The sequence below is a fragment of the Cyrtonyx montezumae genome, unplaced genomic scaffold (genome assembly GCF_038088225.1).
Source record: "Cyrtonyx montezumae isolate F1298 unplaced genomic scaffold, pur_monq_1.0 scaffold_8, whole genome shotgun sequence".
In the NCBI taxonomy this organism is placed as follows: Eukaryota; Metazoa; Chordata; class Aves; order Galliformes; family Odontophoridae; genus Cyrtonyx; species Cyrtonyx montezumae.
Window position 1 is genome coordinate 83,736,858 of NW_027072089.1, and position 25,513 is coordinate 83,762,370.

Below are 25,513 nucleotides of genomic sequence, written 5' to 3' on the forward strand. Positions count from 1 at the left end.
AACATAATCAAAAGAGAACCAACGCAGCTGACAGTCCAGTCCTGCAATCAAGACAAGGGAGGGGTAAGGTCAGCAGGGCCCAGGTATTGCTCCAGCTCATCTCAACCCAAGAGCCACCACGCCACCACTGCTGAGCTGTAATCTGAGTGAGAGGGGATCTGGGTTAGAGGGCCAGCCCCAGGGCTGGAAGGCTGCACAAGTTATTTCTGGCAGTCGTGCCCAAGGGAAATTAAAGATTCAGTCACACTTCCCTGCGAGACTTGGAAAGGACAAGCAGATCAAATGCCGCTTCAAATTCGTAGGAAAAAATTCCTCCTGCCTTGACGTGACACAAAACCAAGTAAACAAGTTTTCCCAACCTATGACACGCTGTGCGCCTCACCATACGATAGGTAGATGGTATTCTTCTGACAGCTGCTCTTCTCTCAATTGCACAACCAGGCAAGAGTCTCCAGCTCTATTTGGAAATAGCCAGAGCTCTTATTTGTTTGATACATGATCATGCCCAACCTTAACCCCATATGGCTGCTGTAGGCAAAATGAAGTTCGGCATCCCTACCACAGGAAGTCACAGATAATACAACATGCACTCTCACATCTTCCAGTTAATGAGACATTAATTGATAACATACTCTCAACTACGTATACGTAATTTCTGTCTGCTTGTAGAAACAACATGGTTGGATTCTGACTGAACAACACGCCTTTTTGTCTGAAGAACGGGACCTAGCCCAGCTATGGGCTCAGCCCAGTTATACCCCCCAGCCTAGAGCAGTCCAAACAAACAACCTCAAATCCACACGATTTTAAAGCAACATTTCCTGATTAATTGAACCTAAGTGAAGTTCTGGATTCAATAAAACAGCTTTCCCATTACTATCAGACACAGGACAGGGAAAGGAACACTGCAGCACTTTACTGCAGTCACCAGTCTCAAAAAGAGATAGCAGTTTGCAAAAGTATCACAGAATCATTTTAGCATGCAAAACATACAGAAAGAAAACTGATAAAAGAAATTAGAATGATCCACTTCCTCCTCTGATCTAATAATAATAATAATAAAATTTAAAAAACCTGAGAAAGGAAGGAGAATAAAAGGAAGGAAAGATCAACTTGAAATTTCGTTTTAAAATAAAACTAAAAAAAGAAATCTCCATGCCTTTCTTTTAACACAAAAATATACTTTTCTGGCCATAATCATGTCCAGCTTCACTCCATGCACCATCCAACATTCCCTGAAGCAGCTTCTGGCACAGGAACAGGCAGATCATAAAGCTGCACGTGACTCACACCACATAACACACAGGCACCTCTCCCAGGCTACACAGCATTTATCATGCACTTTCCAGCAGAAGAACCTCTGCAATCCGAGAGCAAAATTTTGTGCAGCTCAAAGGATGCAACAGCAGAAGGACCGGTGCAATGAGAAAATACCAGGAGAACAAAAGAAAATAAGAATGTTCACTTGCCTCTGAGGATCTAGGCTTAAAGAAAATAACTCCACAGAGAAGGAATCTCCAACAAGACATCCCTCGTGAGTGGCAGTCAGCCCTTAAATGAAGTCTAAGAGGAGCAAAGCCTGGCTCCAGCCTTTCCAATTGCACAGGGGAACTGCCTTCACCTGTGCTTCCAGGGCTGATTGGTCTTTTCTCCAGATGCTCAAGCAGTGATTCAGGCCATGACTCTGCAGTCCCCATACAAAGAAGCAAGCTGAGAAGAACTGGAAAGCCAGAATTTACACTAAAAAGCAAGCCAAGAGGATAGGATTTACCTCTTGTGAAAGAGGGGATGGGCAACTCATGGAGAGAACAAAGATGATGGTTAGGATATGCAGGAAGAAAATTAGAAAAGCAAAACCCAGCTTGAACTCAACTTTGCCATTTGAACAAAAACCTTTTTTGACAAACATATTAACAGTAAGAAGGCAGATCATCTTCAGAGAGATCATACAGCATGTGTGGGACAACCAGTGGATCAGGCCTAGGTTGGACTGTCAGGAAATACTTCTCCAAGAGAGTGGTCAGGCACTGGAACAGGCTGCCCTGTGGATTCACCATCGCTTAATGTATTCAAGAAACAGTTAGATGTTGTACTGAGGGACATGGTTTAATGGGCAATATTGGTGACAGATGAACTGTTGGACTAGATGAGCTTAGAGATCTTTTCCAACCTTAGTGGTTCTATGATTCGGTATATTATACAAAGCTCAAGCAGTTCACTGAAATCTTTTATACCTAACTACCTATCTATCAATAAAGAAAAGAGCTGAGCAACAAGGCCATGCAAACATTTCCAGTTTCTACAGAGATGGAGCCAGTCAAGTTTCCCCCTTGTGGTCTGCATGTCGTCATCACAACTGCTTAATGTTTGTACAGCGTTATAGCTCAAATATGTTTTATATGTCTTTGGAGGATGAGTGCACATATATTTATGAGTTACAGTAATTGCTTTTTCGTGAGCAGTGCACAGACATGTGCAAAACAGAGGTTCCCAGGACTGTAATCCTGTCTCCAACTAGAAAGCTGAAAGAGAAGGAGAGAGGTGGGAAACCAAACTAACACAAAATACTACTGACACGTTTTATTAGGAAGGGGTGTGTACAAATTAAACAACACCACAACAAATTCAAACAACTTCACCAAATGCTCTCTGCTATAGATGATTCTCGAACAGTAACATTTCATGATGCTACAATTTAACCATCTACATCTACTAAGTATCCTTCACCTGAAAAGATTTTACAATTATTTTTTTTTCCGTATGCATATCCCTCTCTCAGCTGTCCCTTCCATCTCATTCCCACATACCCTTTGTCTCCCAGATGTTGTCAAAGCACTGCCTTCATACTAGTTGGCACGTGGGGCTGGGAGCAAAGAATTCCATGTAAAGGAATGCACAGAGGTCCATTAAAATTCATTTGCAGTTCCCACCAGAGGAAGATCTCACCTTAAAACTGAAATTTGAGTGGACGCACAGACCCAAGACCAAGGACATCTCCAGAATAAATGTTTACACTTCCTTTCTAGCTCAAGCCAGGTCCAAGCCCATTCAACTTCTGCTGACTACTGCAAATGTTGTTCGTTTCCAATCTTGTTCCTGTACTTGGTTTATTTCCAGGTGTCTTTAGGTTCCTCTCTACCGCAGAGCAGCAACAAGCAGAGCATTTGCTGCAACAATCACAATTTAACCTAAGATCAAGCAGTCTCCAGTTTACCTTCACGTCTGATAGCCTCTCGAGGCAAGCTTCCCTCCTTCCTTTTGATTACACCTTCCTCCCCTACTTAATACCTTTGAGCCGGATAAACTGGCGCTAAGAAGTGTTTAAGAACACTCCAATGTCTCTCCTTCTACCACAAGCTTGAAAGAACTGAAAAGCAGGAGCAAATTTCTCGTTCAGCAGTGTTTGACTACTTTCCACCATCAAGGCCACTGGCAGCAAGGGTTTGGGAATAGGCTGTATGCAATAAGACAATTTCTTTCCCTCTGATTCCAAAAGAGACTAAACAAATAAGGTTTTAACTCACATATACATGTGTTTCAAATTAAAATGCTAAAAATGTTCGTTTCCCCCCGTATTTCAGAAGCTGTCTATAAACAGCTCCTCTATTTATATAGTCCTAAAAGCAGCAGAGTGTCTTAGCTGTAAGACCAGACAAATGCTGAATTCACACCCACAAATTCAGAAGCAAAGCCACATGTCAGATACCGAAGACCCAGACACATGGCAGCCCACATCCTTCAGACAACATAATTTCTATTAAATTTATTTTGCCATGTTATTAGTGAAGTCCACACGTAAGTGCAAAATTTTGCCTGCACAGACAGCTCTCTTTGCTAAGCAAACCCTATTGCCAGTGAGGAGGAGGCTGACAGATCATCAACCTGACCTGCTCAGCCCCAAGAGCTGCAGAAGGATGCAGAAGAGCCCCTACAAAGAAACTTGCTTCTCAAGCCCGGCCCTGCTCTAGTAGCTTAACGCAAACTGATTCATAGAAAAAGCTATGTTACCACAGTTGCTTCTGAGCCAACATTTACTCTGGCAGGCTATCATCAGAGCTATTGAAGTTTCCCTCTCTTTATCCTACTGAAGTGTTATAATAGGAGCAATAATACATTTATGTTCACTTTATTCTTCCTTAGCACACAGTTCAAAATTCTATAAATGACACTGAAGCAGGCAGCAGAGGTGTTTTGGCTGAACTGCTTAGATCCTTCAGGCACTCAACCCATGCTCTGTAGGTCAGGGCAGAGACTAATCCTGCCACTTGTTACCAGCTATTGACATTTTGATTAAACAGTGCTGCCTACAGGAAAGATCCTCCTCCCCTCGAAACATTTACACATTACATACTGGGAGTAGGTACCATAATGTATTGACTACAGGGCTAAGGATTCCACAAGCTTATCATTTTTAAGAATCAAGTGACTATTTAACAGACTAACACATCTGTTTACACGGCGCTGAACTAAAATTTATGTAAAGGCATGCAGCACTGGTTACAATCTATTCTTGTCATTATGCATGGTTGGTCATTTTGAGGCCAAGCAATCTCACCTCGCTGGGATCTCCTTCTCCCGTATCATCAGCTACCTCCAGGTTTACGCTGCTTAGCTGAAAGATGTTGTGCAATCATTCTGACCAACACAGGACAATGACACAAGTGGCTGATGAGTGATGCTAGCCAAGAGCACTGAACCATGTGCTGGCAAGCTAGTTAACGACAGCATCCACACCACAGCATCCACACCACATGTAGGATGCCGACTCACATATAAATGAATCCCAGATTAAAACCTATATGGAAATCACTGCTGAGATGTAGAGTAAGTTGCCTGCTTATCCCAGCAAACATACTACTTTCCAGTGCCTCAGAAGACAACATCTCTGTTTTCCAAATGTTTTCGTTCTACAGTCGAAAGGAAGACAGAAGATCTAAGAGCTGGCAAGCTCTCCTCTTGCTGCTGGGAGAGGCAGAATGGAGTCAGCCTCTACTCCCATCAATGTATTTCACAGAAATCGTATTTGTAACTTCTGCATGGGCTCAACCACTTCCATCTTTTCATGTCTTAACCTTCCTCTTCTCCATCTCCCCTGCCACCTTTGTATAAGTAGCCCAAATGCTGTATCACAACTCTGGCTTGAAAAATAGGCAGCAGATTAAAGAAGCACATGAGACCAACAAAGCTTAACGTCTTTCTCAAGCTTTATCAGCCCTATTCCTGAATTTTCATCTCTACTAAAAGAAAAGAGGGCAAAGGTAGTACATCTTCTCAGGGTGCATTCAGGTTCAGAACACAGCTTTATCAGCAACACGGAAGACAGGTTTACCAGCAATCCACAGACCTTCACATCAGAACATGCAGGTACAAAAAGAGAAAAAGGATTTTTCTGTAGCTCAGATGGCAAATCAAACCATTTTCCCAACAACAATTCTAAAATTTGGCATTCTTCAATGTTCAAAGAAGCATTAATCAGAACCAAACCCCGCTCTTCGGCCTCTCTTCTGTGTGGGAAAACACACTAGCAGTACACTGTAGAAAATGCACAGGGAGCTGTCTCCAAACCCAGGTGCAGAATTAAAATTAACCTTTCTAACAGAGCATGTTTTCTTGATACAGATCTGGCCTTACTCACACTTGTATACCAAAGCAGTAACTACAACGAATTTCTGCAGAAAGTGGACGTTGTACCGTGTGAAGAATAAAACGGACAATAAAATAAGCTCTGTCAACGCATTACGAGAGTTAATGCACACAGATTTAGTTAAGTGACATATTTCACAAAAGTTTAACTGTTAAGTAGCACGGTGCTATTTTTACGTAGGCGCTCTTTTGACTAAGACCACTTATTTTTTGCTGAGAGTCCCAGCTGTACCAGCTAATGAGGTGTACATGTGCAAAGCGCTGATCTCAGTGCAATTAAACCTCTGCAGGGCCATAATAAAAAAATTCAAATACAAAAATAAAGGAAGGATACTTCAGAAATCACGACGACGAAGCATTTTCCTGCCACTTACACTAAGACAACCAACAACAGAAAAAAGCCTTTACAGAGAAGGAAAAAGGCTGTATTTAAAACTAGTTTTGCCATGAGCACTGCCACGAACTCCACGTTCCATTGCAGCAGCAGCACCCGGCTCCAGGGCAGCTGCCCTAAAAATGCCTTTCTGGAGAACAGCAATGAAAAGGTGCTGCCTTTGGAAGAGAAAGTTTTCCTCTGTCCACATATTGGGTTTTTAATTGCTGAAAACATTTTTTTTTTCCTTTTGTCAGAAGACAGAAAGATTACCTAAAATAAACGGAGGTGGGGGGATCTTAATTAAAACTAACAAAGAAACCAGTCTGACAAAGTGGAACTCCAAGTGAGTAAAACTGATGTTCTCTGTGTTCCTTATCACTCATTTTCTCCCCGTGGTTAATTCTGTTCCCACAGCCCCAGTTCCTAAGCAAAAAGAAAACAAAGCTGCTGTCCCCTTCGCTCTTGTTACCCAACAAAGCTGCATTTGGTTTCAAAACAACTTTCCCAGATTTTCAGAAGGGTGTTTCCTGCCTGCAGAATCCTCTTATTCACAGAAGGAAAAATATTTCTCTTAATGAGACGCTTAACTTCAGCCTGATCACAGAGCCAGTTTCTGCAGCAGACCTTCAAACCTGTCACCATAACGCACAGCAGCACATTAGCTGGTACCCATGGCCACATGGAGAACTGGAGAGAGAAAGGGGAAGAAAACAAGGGAATTTCTATTTCCCTCAAAAACATTTTTTGAGGGAAAAACTCCAAACTATGCTCAGATCCTGATGAAGTTTTTCTGCGTGATCTCACCCTTATTGCATCCGGTTTTGGATGAGGCTCATTCGGAAAAAAAAAAAAAAAAATTTAAATCAGATTTGCCAGTCAACAAACTATCTTTAGTTGCTAAGCTTTTTTTTTTTTTCCCTCTTCTAACTGCTAACCCGGGGCAGTTTCCTCACTCATATGTGTGACATAGCCAGGAGCTGACAGGACAAGCTCCCACACCTGTAGGAAGCGGGGAATTTCAGCTACAAATTCTGCCTGCATCCCACTTTGTGCAGACACGCTTCTGGGGGGAGGGGAGTTTCCTATAGCTGCATTAATTCTGGCTAAAAATACCCATGCTGACATGCTGTCATGTGAGAATCTCTTTGATTCCAGGAGTTTATTCAGAGCCTTCGTGTTACTTTGAACTTTTTTGTTGTTTAATATGATCATCGCTCCATTTGTCATCAGATGACAAGAGCAGACAATTACACGAGCTGAAGATATGTCTGCCAGTCATAGCATGCCATCTTGCTGCTGTCAAGCAAAGAGATGTGCCTCCACACACCTCTAGATTGAGTTCATTAAACCAGCCTGCAGGATATCCCTCAGTAATGACACAGATGAAAGACCAAATTAAAATTGCTTAATTCAGATATACAATCTCTAGCATTTTCCACCTTGCAGTCTGACTGGTTAAGCCGCATGTTTGAATAAGCTGTCCTAGCACAGAAGCAGCTCTAATTCTCCACTTCCATCACTTTTAATTAAAACATCTGAAAGATTTTCAGTTTGTTTTGTACTGCCCTCAGTCAGAAGCAGCTTCTGCAGCCACATATGAACATGCTTTCTGTCAGCAAAGATGCTCTCCCACCTATGTTTTAACTGCCAGGAAAAGGGGGAACACACTAGCAATGGAGGGACTTGAGAAAAACCCTGTGTATTACTTCAGAGAGCACATGTGGGTGCTTTCTGGGCTAAGCACCACCTTCCAAAGACCTATTTGTTGTTTGGAGAGCGTCAGCGAACAGCCAGTGACACCCTGTGAGCCCCATGCTTCACCTGGACTTCAGCTTCCCAGTGGTGTTTTGAGATAATGCTTCTGAGCATTTATATTTCTTCCTGAGGTAAAATAGTAAGTCTTTGCTATACATTTGTCTCTCTCTCATATAAACAAGACAGGAGAACTAGTATGCTTAAAAGCAAGCGCCCAGCAATTTTGAGTTAAGTCCACAGGGAAGTAACACCTACCTCCATTAGCAGACAGAGCCATGTTTTCAAACAAAGCCTAATTAAAACAAGCTCTTCTGAATCTCCATCAAGAACCAATTCACCAACAAGGGGACAATTGCTTAAACATGGCCTCGTATGACAAAATACATTCCAGACATGGGCATAGTAAGCATCAACATTAACACTGACAAGGGTACTTCCACTGCCAATGCTTTTACAAGGCTGAGTCCCAATTTCCATTATTTCCTCATTAGTGGCTTAACGTATCAGAGCAGAGGGAAATCATCATAAAGAATAAAAAAGCACTTCTTATACCTAAAACATTACTACCGCATTTTTCAGGGCAGCTAAACCCAAGGCTATGCGTAACTACTGAAGTGTTTTCTTTAGCAACACAATTTGGCACAGAACCAGCAACCCAAAGGGCAATGAGAAACCACAAAGTTGATTTGGCTCAAAACAGGGAGGTTTTTTTTTTTTTTTAAAAGGCCGGTTATACAACAATGCATGCTTTTAAAGAAGAAATTATACTGTAGATGATTTCATTTCATTTAAAATACATTCCCGTGAAGCAGCTCCAACTCGAGTTCACTCACAACAGCGTGACATTCCTTCTGAAATAAAGATCTGCAGTGGGTTTTTTAATTTCTTCACATGAATTCCCTTATGAAACGAAAGCACCTCAGAACCAAACACGTATAACACACCGGCATTTTTATTTTTGTTTCTACTGTTACTCCGTAAGCAAAGGCTAACAATTACTCAGAAGTAAGCAAGAAAGCCTCAGCCCAAGCCAGAGCCTTAGCCAGCACAACAGAAACGGCACTTTTGAGCACGGCCTGGCCTGCACCAGCCCCCAGCAGCAGCAGCACTCAGGCACCATTTCCATTTCACCAACTAACAGGGATGCTACCAGCAGCACGCTGAGCGAGGCACCATTTGCCCAGCGCAGGAATCTGCCTGCATTGCAGCAGTGGAGCTGAGCACGACCGCAGCTTTGCCCAGCCATGACGAGCAGCCAGAATAAATCTCATAATCTAATTTGTGCACGGCTGTGCCTCTGCTGCTCCAAACTCACGTTGCTCAGCCCGCCCGGCACATGCCCACTGGAGCCCTGGCAGGCAGCGAGCACGTTTGCAGACAGACGTGCCTCCCCACAAATCAAGCCCAGCCCCGCCGATGACAATATTGCTCCCCAACCGGGGAGGCGAGGGCTGCGCGAGCATTTCCCCAGCACTATTAAACTCGTTTCATTTCCAAATGGAAAAAAGATGGGTCTCCAATACACAGAAAACAAATCCCCACCAGCCCATTCTTTCATTCAATTTGCATAACAGATCACTGCAGCATTAGCAAAATTCCATGCTGCAAGCACATTTAATAAAATCATAGCGGCGACGGCTTAACCAGCGCATTAGTTAAAATTCCTGCAATGCCTATTACCAGAGGAGTTACATGATACGGGGAACGGTGGCGTGCCCTAATGAAACCTCATGCACGCAGCCAGCAGACTGCAACGAAGACAAAAAGATCACATGAACACTGCAGGGAGAAACAATTTCAGAACCAAACAGCCCCCATCTCCCCCCAAAAAAGCCAGCCTGGCATTATGTAAGCAAAAGCTCTGCTCCGTGTTACATTCCTGGGGCCCTGAGCAAAGGAAGCTCGCGTTGGTGCTGGACCACGCTCAGCCCCACAGCGTGGGCATGCTTTGCATTCTTAAGAGGCACCCTCTGAAACCAATCAGCGTTGCTCTCTAATTGGCTGGAAAGAACCTTGTTTGAGCCTTGACAGCCCAAAGAAATGCTCTGACTTCTGGAAACTGAAGGAGACCGCGCGCAACTCATCCTGCTTACATGTAAGAAGAAAAAAATAACCTGCATTAAAGCTTTGCAATTATTTAATTGTGTTTGCTTGTAATAAAGTTCAGGCAGAAAAAAACAAAACAAAACACAAGGCAGGAGAAGCAAATTACTCACAACAAAACCAGATTCAGAACAGCAACGCAGATACACGTTTTACATGAGTCAGGTCAAGCGCTGGTAGATGATCGCATCAGACCCAAGAGGGTCCTGAAACGATCTTACTTTTAAAATATTTTGCTCTGAGGCAAAATATGCACCAAGTATTTTAAAGCATTAAGGCACTAATTCTGTAAACAATGCCTACAGCATGCGCACCGCGCACTGGAATGGATTCCTCAACTTGGCCTCATCACTTATGCATCTGATGAAACAAACACTGACAGCTTTTTTGCATTTGTAAAGGCCCCACAGCAGCTGTGGTGATCCCACCATAGAGCAATGAATTAAGCCTGAAACCCAGCTGGGTCTGCACAGAAGCCTTTTTTGCACAATACAGCAAGACTATCATTGTTAACCTAGGCATTATTGTAAAATAGTCTGCATTGCATTACAAACTGAGATAGAGACGCCCTGTAAAATTAGCCCTAATAGGCAATTTATAACATTTAAAAATATGGATACCACATTGATTGCTAATTGACACCAGATTTCATATTGATTGCTAATTCACAACAGATTTGGTCGTTTCATTTGCACACAACCACAGTGAATCAGGTAATTACAGAACATTGTTTAAGTGGGAAACAAAGTGAAATTAAGAAATAACGCCCATTAAAGCTATAAAACAAACTTCTGTACAACGAACATGCGAACAGCTAGCTGTTAAAATAACTACCAAAACTGCCCATCTTGATATCAGAAGGAATTGGAGAGACCTTTGGAGGAAATGGAATTATGCACGTTTTCATCAAATGTCACTCTTTTGGGACTAAGCACGCAGCCTGACACATTAAATGGTAGTATCTAGTTAGAGATAGATTTCATTATTTTTCCAGTTTACAAGCATATAAATGTAAAGTGAGAAGAGATTTGGGAATTAGTTAGAAAAGGACATTTGTAAGTAATTAATTGGAAAGGAGCTATCATATGCCAAATACATTGTTTCAGAACTGAAACTCCATTCTTTCACTGCATTTACCATTGTCTTTTAAAAGAAAGGCCAGGAGATCCAAATAAAGATGTGCACAACATGTGCTACAAGGAAGATGCACGCTTATAGGCTTCCTTTCTGACCCTAGTTCTCCTACAGCTGCACCACACGACCTTGGGCAAATACAGCCAACATCTGCACAAACTTCGTTTGCAAAACAGAATATTCAGCTCATCTTGCTTAGTTGTTAAAAGCACTCAGTTAAAACCGAACCATGAAAGTATGCACTTTTCCAAGAATGCACAAAGACATGCAAAACGAGTAGCTGAGTTGCATAAAGCACTGAGAAGAATCCAAGGTGCTATCCCACCACCACGAGCAATTTTTCAAGCTGTCATCACAGCACCTCAGTGTAAGGAAACCAGTTTTCTGGGCAACACGGCAGTAAGACACTTCCTAATCTCAAAGAGTACACAGACAGATACTGTGCGTGGTTTCTCTTTTCTGCGTTTCTCCTCCTTCCAGCAGATTATTTGGCTAAATATGCAGACTTCCAGATGATGATGACTTCCCTCGGGCTTCCAAATGTCAACTAGTTCTAGAGTAAAGGTGCTAAGAGCAGCAGAGTGCACTGACGAAGCACGGGAAGGAAAACAAGTCACAAGGAGCAATTTGGAAATCAGCAGCTAGCTTAGAGATGGTTACCATAAGCAGCAAAACAAAAAACATTTTCCCATGAATTTCTGATTTTTTAACCCCCTCTGTTTCTCCACAATGCAGAAGTGTTATAGCCAGAGAAACTCGTGTCTTATTAACAGAAACCACAATTACAGGCAGCAACGGCAACAAAAGTCTATTGCTTTCATTTGTGGCACTGTCTCAGTTCTTGGAGTTTTAGTATTATGAGCAGGGCGAAATGAGTGGAAGGAGGGGAGGAAAGAGCAGTAATCTAACAACAAAAAAATCAAGAAAAAAAAAATCAAGGCAGGGGAATGAACTTCAGGCTCTGTGCCACATTTGGCTAAAGTGAAGCAAGATCCAATTGGCAGCTTTTGAATATATGACCCTCCAAAGGCAAGTTGTCAGCTCGGTAACAGTTGAAGGAAATAAATGGACAACTCTGTACTGTTCTGAAAGTCTTGTGTAATGAAGTTAGTTTTGTCTTGGAAGAGGGCCAAAAAGCATAAATCAATGAGCAACCAACCTTGCACCACTTTTATAACAACAGTAATAGCCATCCAAATGCAAACTGTTAAGTTCTAGTAACATTTGCTCCACACCACAAAGTTAAATGGATGATAACAAGGGAACTCACAGTGCCAAGAACACTCGGGCAGAGGTAACTTTCATAAGGGACAATAAAGCAAATCTTCAGCCCAGCCCAGCAGAAGCCAGGCACGGGAACCTTCTACAGGAAGAACTGCTTATCTGCCCAGCTTCTCACTAGTACAGAGAGCTGGGACAGCTTACCCGGGTCAGCATCAGACAAGCCAGGCACTGGAAAGCATAACTTAGTGAAGCTGTACCCAACACATCTTGCTGAGGCATATACTGTGAGTACGAAACGCGTGGATACAAGACGACAGCTCAGGTTTTGCTACTGGTAACTTTGAGATTTGATACTCACACCTTCAGTGCCATGTGAAAGTATTTTTCAATTCTCTCTAGGGACTTCCCACATGAACAAACCACCAAACTGATTTAAATTATTAAAAAAAAAAGCAACACGACTGATGCAAATGACAGCAATCTGGGAGATACACATTTAAAACCTTCTTTTTTTTTTTTTTTGACAGCTTCCTATTCTCTTATCTATGACAGATTTCAGAGCCCTGAGAACTACTGTTATAACCAGGACTTTTCTGACTAGCCGTTGTCTTCATTTCAAGCTAAACAGTAGGCCAGACAGCCAGTCTTAAGAGTCTGTCTTGTCTCAAATAATGCCAGCTATTCAGTCTTCTTTCTTATGTACTGAAAAATTTATCAGGTATTATTTCTTTTTTAAAAGGACTGCCTCAAGAGATCACCTACTATTTTCTCCTTTCCTTATATCTAGTCTGCATGGGCTTGATGTTGTCCATGTGTGTTGAAATTAAATGACATATTAACTCCCTCAGACTGACTGAAGATCCTCATTTTCACTGAAGGAGGTGATCTAATCACTAAGAAAGTCAGTGGATTAGAAATTTGGAAAACTATCTCTATGGCATTCTTCCACAGAATAATGAGTTTTCAAAGCTGTTCAGCTTCAGCTTTGCAACATGTGGGTTCCTGATTAAAATACTGGGTCTTTCTCATGGGAAAAAATATCTGAACATTTGGGGAGCATGACAAAGAGGAAGGAAGAAGTAGAGCAATAGTATGAAACCATTTAAGGGAAAAGGACAACCTTCATCACAGACGTGACTGACTGCTCCATGGAAACCGATGAATGGTGATAAATCATCCATACACAAGATAGCTAACAACGAGTATCAGCACACCTTCAAAAGCAAGTCTGAACAAATATCTTCAGAGTCTTCTTCCAAGGTACAGGGAGCTTAAGTATTGTTCCACTGTAAAAGATGCAGAAGTACTTCTCTGCTAAGTATCATGCCCTCTACCAAAGCTGTACATGAGCTACCTTCTGAAAACAGGACCACAAGAATACAACTGCAGGAGAAATCAAAAGTAAAAGCAGCAAAGATATTACTGAGGTGGCTAAAGATATGGACACAGAGGCAGGACCTAACTGGGAGCACGGGACAAGACGCACTCCACACAAGGAGGACTCCAGCCATGGATTTACATCCCAGCCATTTTTCTCACATGACACTAACCGTGGTTTCACAAACAGCACTGGATGGCAGGTGGGCTCTCTGGAGCTCAGCATTACTCACACTTCCCTGACAAAGTCCCAAATGTAGCTGCAGTAATGCTTCTACGTGCAGGTGATGAAAAGGACAACTCAATGAAGCGCCTCTGAAAAGAGCACTCATGATGAAGATGGGTTCTGCAGTGCTGATGCCCAGGCAACCCCTCAGTTGTAGCACGTTAACTACATGCGGTTGTTAAACGGGACCAAAAGAAAGGAGCAAAAGTACACTCAGAAAAACATATTCAGAGATAACAAGCTCTGCTGTGGAATCCCTGCGGTCAACTCAATGCTATCCCGGGGGAAAGCAGGCTACACACAGATAGGCATGCATGCAGGAATGCTGGTCCCCGTCCCCTTCAGAGTGGGCAACAGACCCCAGCAGGAACAGGCTGAGCAATCATTAGGCATGAGCAGACCAAGAGATATCTTGCATTAACAGATGGGCTGTCTCTAAAGGGAGAAAATGACAGACTCATCCCTGGCAGGATCTGAGACAAGTTGGTGAAGAGAAGAAATAACAGTTTATCCCTTCACTCTCCTCCATCCAAATTAGTGAACCGGTTATTTCCAAAGTGCCCATAGGGAATTAGTTTTACTGCATTCTTGACTGCAAAAGTAATGGGCTTAAAATAATGTCACAAAAGGAAAAGGAATCAACATGGATATAAGAAAAGATGCTTGTGAGGGGGAAAAATGATTACCTACATCATAAACACATTTTCTCCTACTGGATGATACACCACCAGCTTTCACAAGAACCAGTTAATGTGGTATTATAATGAAAATCCAAGTAAAATATAAAGAAATCATATTACCTAGAAGACTTTCAGAGACCATACTTTTCTTAACAAATTTATGCTGAAAATCATATTCCTGCTCTCCAAAGCAACAGGGCACAGAAATCATTGGGACTGGTCTGCCATCCAGCCTGGGAGAAATCTAACCAACATTAGTTATCTGGAAAGGTGAACTCAAGCGGAGGCTACAAAGAAAACCTTTCCATAATGGAAGCTGTGGGCTGATTTTTAGGACTGGTCGGTTGTGCCACATAATGCTGCTCCTGACTGAAAGAGGATGTACATTAATGTTCTGTAAGTAATAGCTTTAATGTATGTGAGCTATGAAATTACCTTTTCCTGAATGCTCTCATCAGCAGGAATTGATTTCCCAAAAGCTCATGAAGGAACTGTAAAAAGGGGTGAGTGGGGCCATGTTCTCCTTCTCCTCCATGCTATTTGCTCAAATGTGCATGTCAGTTTGCTGAGCCCTTCATAACTTTAGTAAGCAGCCAGCATTTTCCATAACCGGTGCTCTTAATTGTGCACACAAGCTTGTGAAACAAGCAGAGACAGTGCAATTCTTCCCTGTCCCATGTTTTTCCCATGAAGCTGCCCCAACAATGAACTGCAGGAACTGCTCCGGGCCTCCCCCTTTGGCCTTCAGGAAAAGAAAGAAAAAACTGCAATGGCAGCATCTTGCTTTCCTGCAAAGAGATGGCAGCAGCTTCATTAAGAGCTACATTCCTCAGACAGCAACATGGATAAAGGAGAAATGCACACAAGTGAGAGGAAGAGAAAAGCATGAGACAAGAAGAGAGAAAAAAAAAGTGAACTATAAAAAATAAAATTATGCACATACACTATAATGATGCTAAGAGTAACAGATGACAAAGAACAGTGACTACATTTTAAGAAAATACTGAGACACTGGAAATAAGAAACTAAAACAAAACTGTTCATACACACACACACAAAATCAAACAGGCAGACCACATCCAGTAAAGTCATTAAAACCATTAAATGGCTATCACCCTCTTAAAAAAGTGAACATTCCAGCCTGCAAATACTTAGACACACTCTTAAACAGGAATGGTAAAATCTTGAGTCCGGAAAAGCACTTCAGCATGTGCTTAACTCACAAGCTCTGTGCACTTCAATTGATGTCACCGAAAGTATTCCTATATTGGAGTGGGGCACACACTACAGTGCCATACTGGATCAAAAGCAAGGGTGCCCATCCACACCCTCTTAATCCACAGCAAAGCCAAAGAGGAGAGGGCGAGTACTGGCATAATCACTTCTTAAGACAGATAATTTCAGTTACACTGATACGGTCAGAACAGACTGTGGACTATAGCATGCAGGAAAGATTGATAGTCACTAATGTCAGATTTGGTGGTGAGAGAAAGGTATGCGATGCCACATCACACAGGTAAAGGAAAAGCTGGGCTTTGATGCTTCTTGATTTGCCACAGTTCAACTTTCTCACACTATTTGGGAATCTGGGACAAAACACGTTAGCACTTCAGTTCTCCCACACATTCAATAGACATGACTGCTTTTCTAACAAGAAAAGCTGCTAGAACTCATCCTTCATCAGTACAAGGTAAAACAAATGAAGCCATGGGGAGTTTCTAAAGGACCTCCCTTCTATTGGCAGCTCTCTGCAGAAGGGCACAAAAGCTTAGCTCCCATGCTGGAGTGCACGTGTACACATCTGTGTGCACACATACAAATATTCCAAAGCAATGACAAAGAACATTCGTTGAGAATGCCTCTTCTACCACCTTTAATAGTGGAACTCAGCTTCCAGAAGCAGTTATAAATTTTATTTCCTTCCTCTTCTTCTTACATTGTTCCAGTTTTAAATTGGTCAAATCCCATCTAAGCAAGCATAGCATGTGACAACAGAAGCACATTCCTGACCCTCTTTCTGACATATTTTAACACTTTGGAAATGATTATGGCTCTACTGTGACCAAATACACAAACATCTCCAGCTTCATTTGTGGCCCAAATTCCTTCCAACCATATTTAATATTCAGCGTGTTCCCGGAAGGATCACACAGCAAAATCCAGGCCTGATCAATGCTTAAAAGTGATAAGGAATGCTAATTTTGTTTGCTAGGAAACAAACCATGCATCCTGACTCCTGTTTAGTCATCATTTCACAGCCCACTTAAGCTCACACTATTGCTAACAGAAGCAATCCTACTGCTCCCTTGCCACCTCATTTGCATCCCTGCAACACCTTCCCCAGCACAAGTATTTCTTACTGCTACCACACAAACTGCAACGTTAAGCAAATCCACATTAAAATTCAGCCTTATTTGGTCTGTTTGGTCTTAACGCAGGTACAGTGCCAGTGCATGTGGTGGGAGATATTACCCAGTACAAATACTGGCCAGCATTAGAGAGGGGGAACTGGCATCCAAGAGGAGGCTAGTGCGGTGCTGGTATAACCATCGTAAAGTCAGAGCATTGGGCAGCTCAGTGGTCTCCACATCCCCAAGACTGTCACCACAGGCAAAATGCAAAAGCTTTGCACAGAACATTCCCAGCACAGACAAGGAGAACGGGATCATAGAAGAGGGCAGTTCAGCTCTAATGCTACTTAGTCCATTCAGGACATCAGTGACAGACTCGAAGATACAAAAAACCAGCTTCAAAATCATTTGCCATTAGGACAACCATTATTTCTTCCATGTCATAAATAATTCACAAGCTACAGTTACTGTAACATGCTGTAACTCCAGCTTTTAAGTAACAGGAAGCCTCTTGTTCTACAAAGTGATATCACTGTCCCCATTACATGTCGAGCAACTAACAAAAAGTTAACATTGGTAAAAGCTTTTCGAACTTAATGTAAAGGTCTCAGCAGGAGAAAGACATCCTTCTCCTCACAGTTTCACTTGAGTTTAGTACAGCTTTTAATAAATGATTAGAGGAAACACTATTCCAATACATTAACTTCTGCTTTTTATCTTAAAATGAAAGGGATGTTCCCTGGTCTGAGAAAGCCAGACTGTACAATGGCCATAGGCCATGAGAATTTTCATCATTATCACTATCCTTGGAGAAGGGAAAAGAAAGACTATCAATCAGCAAACCACATCTCAGGCGTCCATCTATGTCATCTTTCTAAGAAAAACATTCCCATTATGGCCAGTCGCTTGGAACGTCACCCAAAAAGGAACTGCACATAACATGAGCTCAGCTATCGGTCAGCTTTGCAAACAATAATAGCAAACGTTCCTCTCATTTGGCTTTGAGTTTTGTAAACTTAAAGTCTGGACCAAATTTTGTATCGCTGAAACCAAAACAGAAGCGGAGCTATTTTTTTCAGCCCGAGTTGAACTAAGAAGTTAATTGATCTGGCATACAGGCAGGGTTGGAAATTCGTATTACAGGGTTTTCTGAGTGCACACTGCAGCTGAGAGATTTGGCTTAAAACTTTGATGTACCAAAATGAAGTCAATGTGACTAACTGGCTGAAAGTAATAACTGTGAAATAAAAAAGGTGAGAAAGAAGGAAGTATGCCCCTTTTCTAAATCACCATTACTCTGCTTAACAGGCACCTTATAAAAAGGAGAAAAAAAAAAAACCCAAACCCATAAGCATATGGCAGCAGCCCGCAGCAATTTAAAACTCTATATGTAATTTCTGGACGAAGTACTTTTGTGGCGCAAGGACTCCCAGTATGAGAACAGCGTAAAAAAAGGTACATTAAATAAAACAACAAATAAAAATAACGATAAGCATCTCATCAAGAGAAGCTCCGGACAGACTCTTGTCCAAGAGTCATGGTTTCTGTCCACTTTATTAACAGTGACCACAAAAAATACTCCACATGTTGCAACACATGTTCTACTTCCACACTTTACATCTTCAAGTTCCCCCTTGTATTTCTCACAAGCGCAGGCCATTCCCAAACACAGAAAGGAAAATGGTACTCTCTGCTTTGGTGCATTCCCGAGGCCAAGGGGAAGACAAATTCCTGCCACTGATGAGTCTCAAAGGCGTTCTCTCTCTGTCAGACTTCCCTAAAAGCAGCATGAAGTAGTGAGACTGAAATTTACTCAAAGTCATTGCAGACTTTTTTTATCCATAAGAGTGAAAAACACAATCCCCAGAGGGAAAAGAAAGTCTCACTTCTCCTCCAGACATACAAATGTGGGAAAGGGCAGAGAAGACAGCCCTGCTCTTGTGGGCAGCGAAGGAGAAAAATATCAAGCTAAGAGTATTGGGGAACACATACCCCAACCTGCTCACATAAATCTCCTTTCAAAACAGCACTTAGCTGATTTCCATATGTGCACTGGTGGGAGAGCTGATAACTTCTCCAAATTCACTCCCATTGTTATTCATCTGAAAGCACAAACTGTTTCAGAACTAATCTGCAAGCAAAGCTAAAAATGAATTGCTTGTGATATACAGTCATCCTAACTTGGCTCAGACAACAGTACCAAAGTGCAAAACTAAGATTAGTAGATTATGTCAGAACAAGCTCCCATGGTTTATTCTTGAACTTTACAAGTACCGTTAGCCAGTCATCACAGTGTCTGTGTGCCAAAACATGCTCATCTCCTGCAAACCTCACGTCATGCAAAAGATGTCAGAGCAGCACGGCACACTCGGAAGAACTGAAAGCAGAGCGCAGGGACGCAAATACCACAAGCCATCCCGGAGCACAGCAGCACACCACAGTCTCTCAACTCGGTGTTATATTTGCATTCCTCCTAGCTTTTGGGAAGTAAATGCAGTAAGGCACAGGTCTAAGGCTGCCTTTTTGCAGAGCAAAGCAAGGGAAGAACCTGATAGGAAAAGACCTTAGAACAAAAGGAAAACATTTTGCTTCAATGCATTTTTTTTACCCACACAAACAAGCTCATTTTTATGTCTGGCTAAATAAGGCTTTGTTCCTCCAGTTAAATCTGCGCGTTGTGGCTTACAACACCTCGGCCTGGCATGAGACATTTGCTGCAGAAATGCTGGAGATACCACTCATTTGGTACGTGCACGGGTGGAATGATTTCCATGTGAGCATTTTCCCTTTGCTCTGCACCCAGCCAAGCCAGTCCATCTGAGCTGCTTTCTGCAGCGGCATAAATTAATCCGATGAACTTCGCAGGGGAGCAGATGGGGAAGGCGCACACGATCCTTCTGCTCGTGGCCCAGGGAGTCTCGAGAGGCAGCACAGCCATGCAGCAGTGCCTGCAACTGACTACAGCCAGCCTGGGGTAAGATTAAGGGCAGTGTTGTACAGCCTTGGACCCTGCTTCTAACTGCTTAAGGAAGCAGCTGATAAACAAAAGCATACATGGGAAGGGAGGAGAGCCAGCGTGTACTCAAACAAGTTCTCCCTGCTGTAATTAAAGGGTTTATTCCCTTCCCACAGCCCACTGCTGGAAATACCAGGCCTCGACTGGCCTGTCGAAGGAACAACATCAGAACGGGATGTTGTTACAAGGGGGAAAGTGTGAAACCTGAGCAAATGAAATGGCAAATGGTTTAAAGACCTGCACCTACTGCTTCACTGAGAAAACGCTTGTACGACAGGCCAAAGGAAACCCACCCCAGCAAATGAACACTGTGGGTTCTCAAGCAAAACCTTCCTGCTACAAACCAGCAAGGACCACATCCAATATCCCCAGAAGTAGTAAGCAGGCATAAGAACCCACCAAAGATCTAAGGGAATGGCAAATACCTTAGGGTAAGCATATTACTTCTGGTGTCTGAATTTCAGTGCCAAGTGCCCCCCATATACTAGACTTGAACGTTATAAGCAGTGTTAGCTTTCCCCATGACATCCTACTAGGATGCCTGAAATAATAACCAATAGGAAGTGTAAAAAGTGTATGCATTTCATATCACATTATTTACTTTGCCATTATACTTCAGGTACACTTTGTCCTTTTATCTGAATTCCTAACAGCAGGTTAAGGGGCTTCACATCAAAGCGAATCTTTTCAACTGCCCAGGAGAATGAGGACATTCAGGGCCATCAACATCAGGAAGCATTTAATGCAAGTTCAGGTTTGGCAACACTGAAATTTTTCATTATTAGACTTGAAAGTTAATGTCCCGTTAATCTTACACAGAAGCAGTCAAATCCATCAGCACTATTGTTTTCAGACTGTCTGCCCACTAAGGCAAACAATGCATCATTTACACTCGGTTTACATTTATAGTTGGGAAGAAAGCCATGCAAAGGACTGAGTGTTTTAAATGCAAATTCGGATTTTGCAGCAACCTATGTATTCCTCTGCAAATTCCACATCTGCTAAATCACACAAAAGCTGCATGCTTGTAATAAAAATAATAATAATAATAAATGTCTCTGCTTTTCCCTTCTCTGCATTAAAATTACCTTTAAGCCTTTCTTTCACTCCAGTGCTGCAAACTATAAACTTTAGAAATGAAAGCAGCTGGTGCGTTTCCCCGTCCCTCCCCAAGTTCAAGCTGATTGAATGCAGTCACCGCACAGTATAGAAGGGGGAAAAAAAATTGTATTTCTCTCCTCAAGAACTCCCAATTGTGTTCCAACTAGGAAACACTGGTGACGTGCATAAACAAAATTCCAATTTTCAACCTGAAGTCTCTTTAGCTTCAGTCGATGGGATATTGAAATTGACCTACTTTATATAATGCTCCCACAGCTGAGTCATCACTGTATCAACTGGTCTCCATCAGCTGCAGGGTATAATCATCACTTAAAAAAAAAAAGACAAAAAACAAGTATCCACACAGAAATGCATTTTTTCCTTTTAATTATGTTAAAAATGCACTGCTAATCTAACAGTCAGGACCACAATTAGGGGGAAAAAAGTACTGAAGAAAGTTTGAACCACATCAAGCAGTCTCTGTACAGCAGATGCCATGCCTCATAGCAAGAGCCCGAAAGCCACACGGGAGACAATATTGGACCAGGCTGCAGAAAGAGATCAGTTCCATAGCTGCCGCTGTTACAGCGCATAGCTGCAGGCAAGTAATTTAGACCTCTTTCTGTTTCATCAAACAATAAAATGGAGGGAACGCAGCTACACTACAAAATGAGCTGACGTTCATACCACCCTTTAACATGCATCACATTAACAGTTATTCTACATCTTCAGAAAAGGTACGGGTAATATATTTTTAATACCAGCTTAGTAGGCCTCATAAGAGAAGGTGAGAGTGCTTAATGAACATTAGAAAGTCTTCACAGGGGCCTTGATTCACTATAATTCACTCTGGACAGCATCTTCTGGCTTGCAGTCTGTCAGAGTGAACAGGAGCACGTCGGTATTTCAGTGCAAAGCATTTGTTGCTAGCAAAAAGTAAATGCTTGCCATAAATCGAAAAAAAAAAATGGAATTACTAGTTTTCTGGTTGCGTGCTGTCATGCCTCTCACAACATAATGCTTTAGTCTCAAAGAGGCCAGCAGGAGGTTAAGAGGAATGCAAACTCAGATCTCAAGAGTGGCCAGCATCCACACACCATGAGCTCAAGTTATATACATATCTTAATAAAAAAAAATAAAAAAAAGCAGTGTGCTACAGTGATTGAAGAGGTACAATGCTGGGACTGTCTCTGCCAGCCCAAAAAAAAGAGCCAGAACAAGAAGTCTCCAGAAGGTTACTGAAACAAAACATAATACACACTGAACCAGGATGCCTCTGCCCTCACTCAGCAGTAGATTTACATTATTTCTTATAGGAAATGGGCTCACTCAGAACTCCCCTCAGTGTGGGGCAGAGGAGGCAGCACAGGCAGCAGAAGATGAGGGAACCCCACACCACAAAGAAGCTCTGGTGCACACAAACATCTCCTGTTCAGGGTTGCTGCCATGTGGTCATCGTGCTCCAGTGTGGGACCCCATGCTGCAGTGCCAAGGCCTGGCAGTGCCTCTCAGCAGGCAGCCACTCAGCTTCACATAGGATAGAATCAACCAGGGTGCTACCCACAGGACCCTGAGGACACAGCTATGAAGGACTTCACACAGCCAGCATAAGGCAGGCAGCCATCGCCCTGCTTCAGACAGGCCCTACAGCAGCTCTCCTCCTTATAGGCCACATGTGGCCTCACAAAGCACCTCAGAAGGGATGAGGAGGAGGTACACAAGGCGACAGCCAGGACTCCTCTCCTCAATGGCATTCTGCCATGTGCTACCCTGGCAGAGCCGGGCAGGCAGGTTGAGACAGTCATCCAGGCCCTCATGCGTGGAGGCTCAGGGAGGGAAGAACAGAATATGCGCTCCCCGACAGCACAAAAATACACACCTGTGAAATTACAGCCGAGACTTCAAAGCTATCCATTTAAGAACTATTCATTCAGAGCGCATACCGAATGCAGTCTGGCTTCTCAGGTGATGCTTTACAAAGCTGTCAGCTTTCTAAGGCTGGAGCCAAAAGGCAATATTTGAGATGTAAAGATGTTTGAGAAGGAGGAGGGCGAAGCGAGATGTGAATGAGTCAGCCAAGGCTCTTTCAAAAACAGAGCGATCATGTTTTTAAGATGCAGGAAAGAGAAGAAGGAAAAAAAAATAAAAAATAAAAATGAGGCATTGGTTTGTCTCCACACTCCCAGGTTATCAGTAGCAATGACCACACAAAGTTCTGGGGAATTTCTCATCTCTGCTTCTGGCAAAGCAGCAAGTGGGGCCACATGGGGCTCTCACCCCATTGTTCTCATCACCCTTCTGCTTTCAATATTTGCTCCACACACACTGCAGAGCCCAGACCGGAGCAGGCTGTGCTCAAGGGAGCAGCCTGAGGACAGCCAAAGGTCCCGGTGACACGGGGCACGCCATGGGATGGAGTTGTGTTTAGCAGAGCTGGGGGAATCTGCTCACCAGGAATGCTGCTCCGCAGTGCCCTGACCCACCAGCGTGGGTTACTGCTCAGCTCCACAGGCACGCCATGCCAAGGGTGCTGTGGCACAGCTCTCAAGCCTCCCAGGATGCCCCACGGGGACACTGAACGATCGAGCCCGGACTCGGGGAGAGTGGGCTGCTAGACACCTGCAGACAACAAAACACGCTGCGTGGCACCTGCCCGGCAGACACATCGCTTTCAGGTTATCCCCACGCGGGGCGAAGTCGGCCGGCCAAGGTCGCTCCGCTCATCCCCGCACCTGCTCACCTGGGGCCTCCCCCGCCCCGCACAGCCCCGGGGCCTCCCCCCGCTCCCGCCCCCGCCCCGCCTCGGCTGTGACGTCACGACGGAACGCTGAGCCGACGAAGCTTCCACGGCGCGTAGGCCCTTCCCTTTGTGACGTCACGGCCGCGGGGCGAACCTGGCCGGGCGGCGGCGACGACGACGAGGAGGAGGCGGCGGCGGCTGCGGCGTGGCCGACAGCCGTGGGGCTCCGTCACAGCCCCGGCAACAGGTTGCTGCCGGCGGCTGCGCGCCCGCCCCGCAGCGGGGATGTCAAGAAAAAGGGGAAAAATACACGCGGGGGAGATAAGACGGGAAATAAAGGGAAAACGGAAGGGAAACATAAAAGAGAAAATGAAGGGGGAGGAAAAAAAATAATAAAAAGGGGGGTGGGGGGAGGAATAAAGGGGAAAAAAAATGGAAGAGAAAAGAAAAAGTGCGTGTGTGTCTGTGGGGCGAGGGGAGGATAAACAAACAAATTGGGGGGAGGAAAAAAAAATGACAAACCCGAGGCGGCGTGCAGGAGGAGCGAAGTTGCAACTTGGGAGCACGCATGCAGCACAACACGGCACGCACACACGACCGCCCGCCGCGCTGTGCCCCCCTCGTGCCGGGATTCGGGGCACCTCCGCCCCGCGCCGCTTTGTCCGCCCTGTGTCCCGCAGCCGGCGGCGAACGGAGCCCCGCTCCCTCCGCAATGCGGATGTCTTCGCCCCGGCCGCCGGCCTCGGGCTGGGGGGGGTCCCGGGGAGGCACCCGGGGCCGCGCTGCGGGAGCGCAACTTTTGCCGTGCCACGGCACGCACGCACACACACACGCAGACCCTGCGGCCCCGCACCGGGTGCTGCGGGGCTGTTTGAGGCCGTGCAGCCGCTCGCTGGATGCTGGGCCGCTCCCGAACGGAACGGGGCCGCGGACATCCCCGTGCCCGGCGGAGACAATCGGCTCAGCGGCTGCATAGAGAAGCCGAACGCCGGGTCCACCCGCAGTGCCCCGTTCCGACGGCAGCGCGGGGCGATAATAACGTGGGATAGCTCCGGGACCCTGTGGGTCGGTGCTCCCCGCCGCCGTGAGTGTCACCTGAGGTCAGCGCTGCCCGCAGCCGAAGCGCGGCCGTTCCCCCCCCACCACCACCACCACCCCGGCCCGGCGGCCCCGAAGTTGACGTTCGCTGCCATTTCCTAAAAGCGCGGAGAGTCAACCGAGAGGGAGAGGGGGTCGGGCACTTACGTATTTCTTTTGAATTATATTCCTCTTGGGTCTTTCTTTGCTCATTCTGGTATCCAAATTCTGATCGCAAAAGGGGACGATTGCTTCATGAATTACGGCCGCGGCGATTCGAAAAAAAAAAAATTAAATAAAATAAAATACCGAAAAAAAAATCCTCGGAGGGCTGGGGGGGGGGGAAAGGGGGGGCTGCTCGAGGCGGTCTCCGTAATCCCACTTTCTTCCCGCACAATGTGATCCTCCTAGCAATAAATCCGAGGTGCGGGGATGGAAGAAGAAAAATAAAAATAAAAAATTCGGATGCGAAGGGAACGACCAGAAAAAAAAAAAAAAATCAAAAATCTCAAAAAAAAAAAAAAGATAAAAACACCCCTTAAAAAAAAAAAAAACACTTCAGCGAGACATGGTCACACGACGAAATATCTTCCCCCCCCCCTCCTTTTTTTTTTTTTTTTTTCTCTTTTTTTTTTTTTCACGGCACGGAAAACGACGCCCTTGCTCTCCCCTTCCCTCCGCTTGCAGGTCCGTGGCGCCGGGGCCGCCTT

The 25,513-nt window shown here is 44.2% G+C and overlaps 1 protein-coding gene across 1 annotated transcript in view; it reads right to left on the bottom strand.

Annotated features, from left to right (window-relative positions):
• Positions 1-25,115, bottom strand: part of JARID2 (jumonji and AT-rich interaction domain containing 2) — a 199,752-nt gene extending 174,637 nt beyond the window's left edge. The window contains exon 1 of the mRNA XM_065752299.1: positions 24,972-25,115. Coding sequence (XP_065608371.1) covers positions 24,972-25,016 — 45 coding nt within the window. The 5' untranslated portion in view covers positions 25,017-25,115. The remainder of the gene's footprint in view (positions 1-24,971) is intronic.
• Between the last annotated feature and the right edge of the window lie 398 nt (positions 25,116-25,513).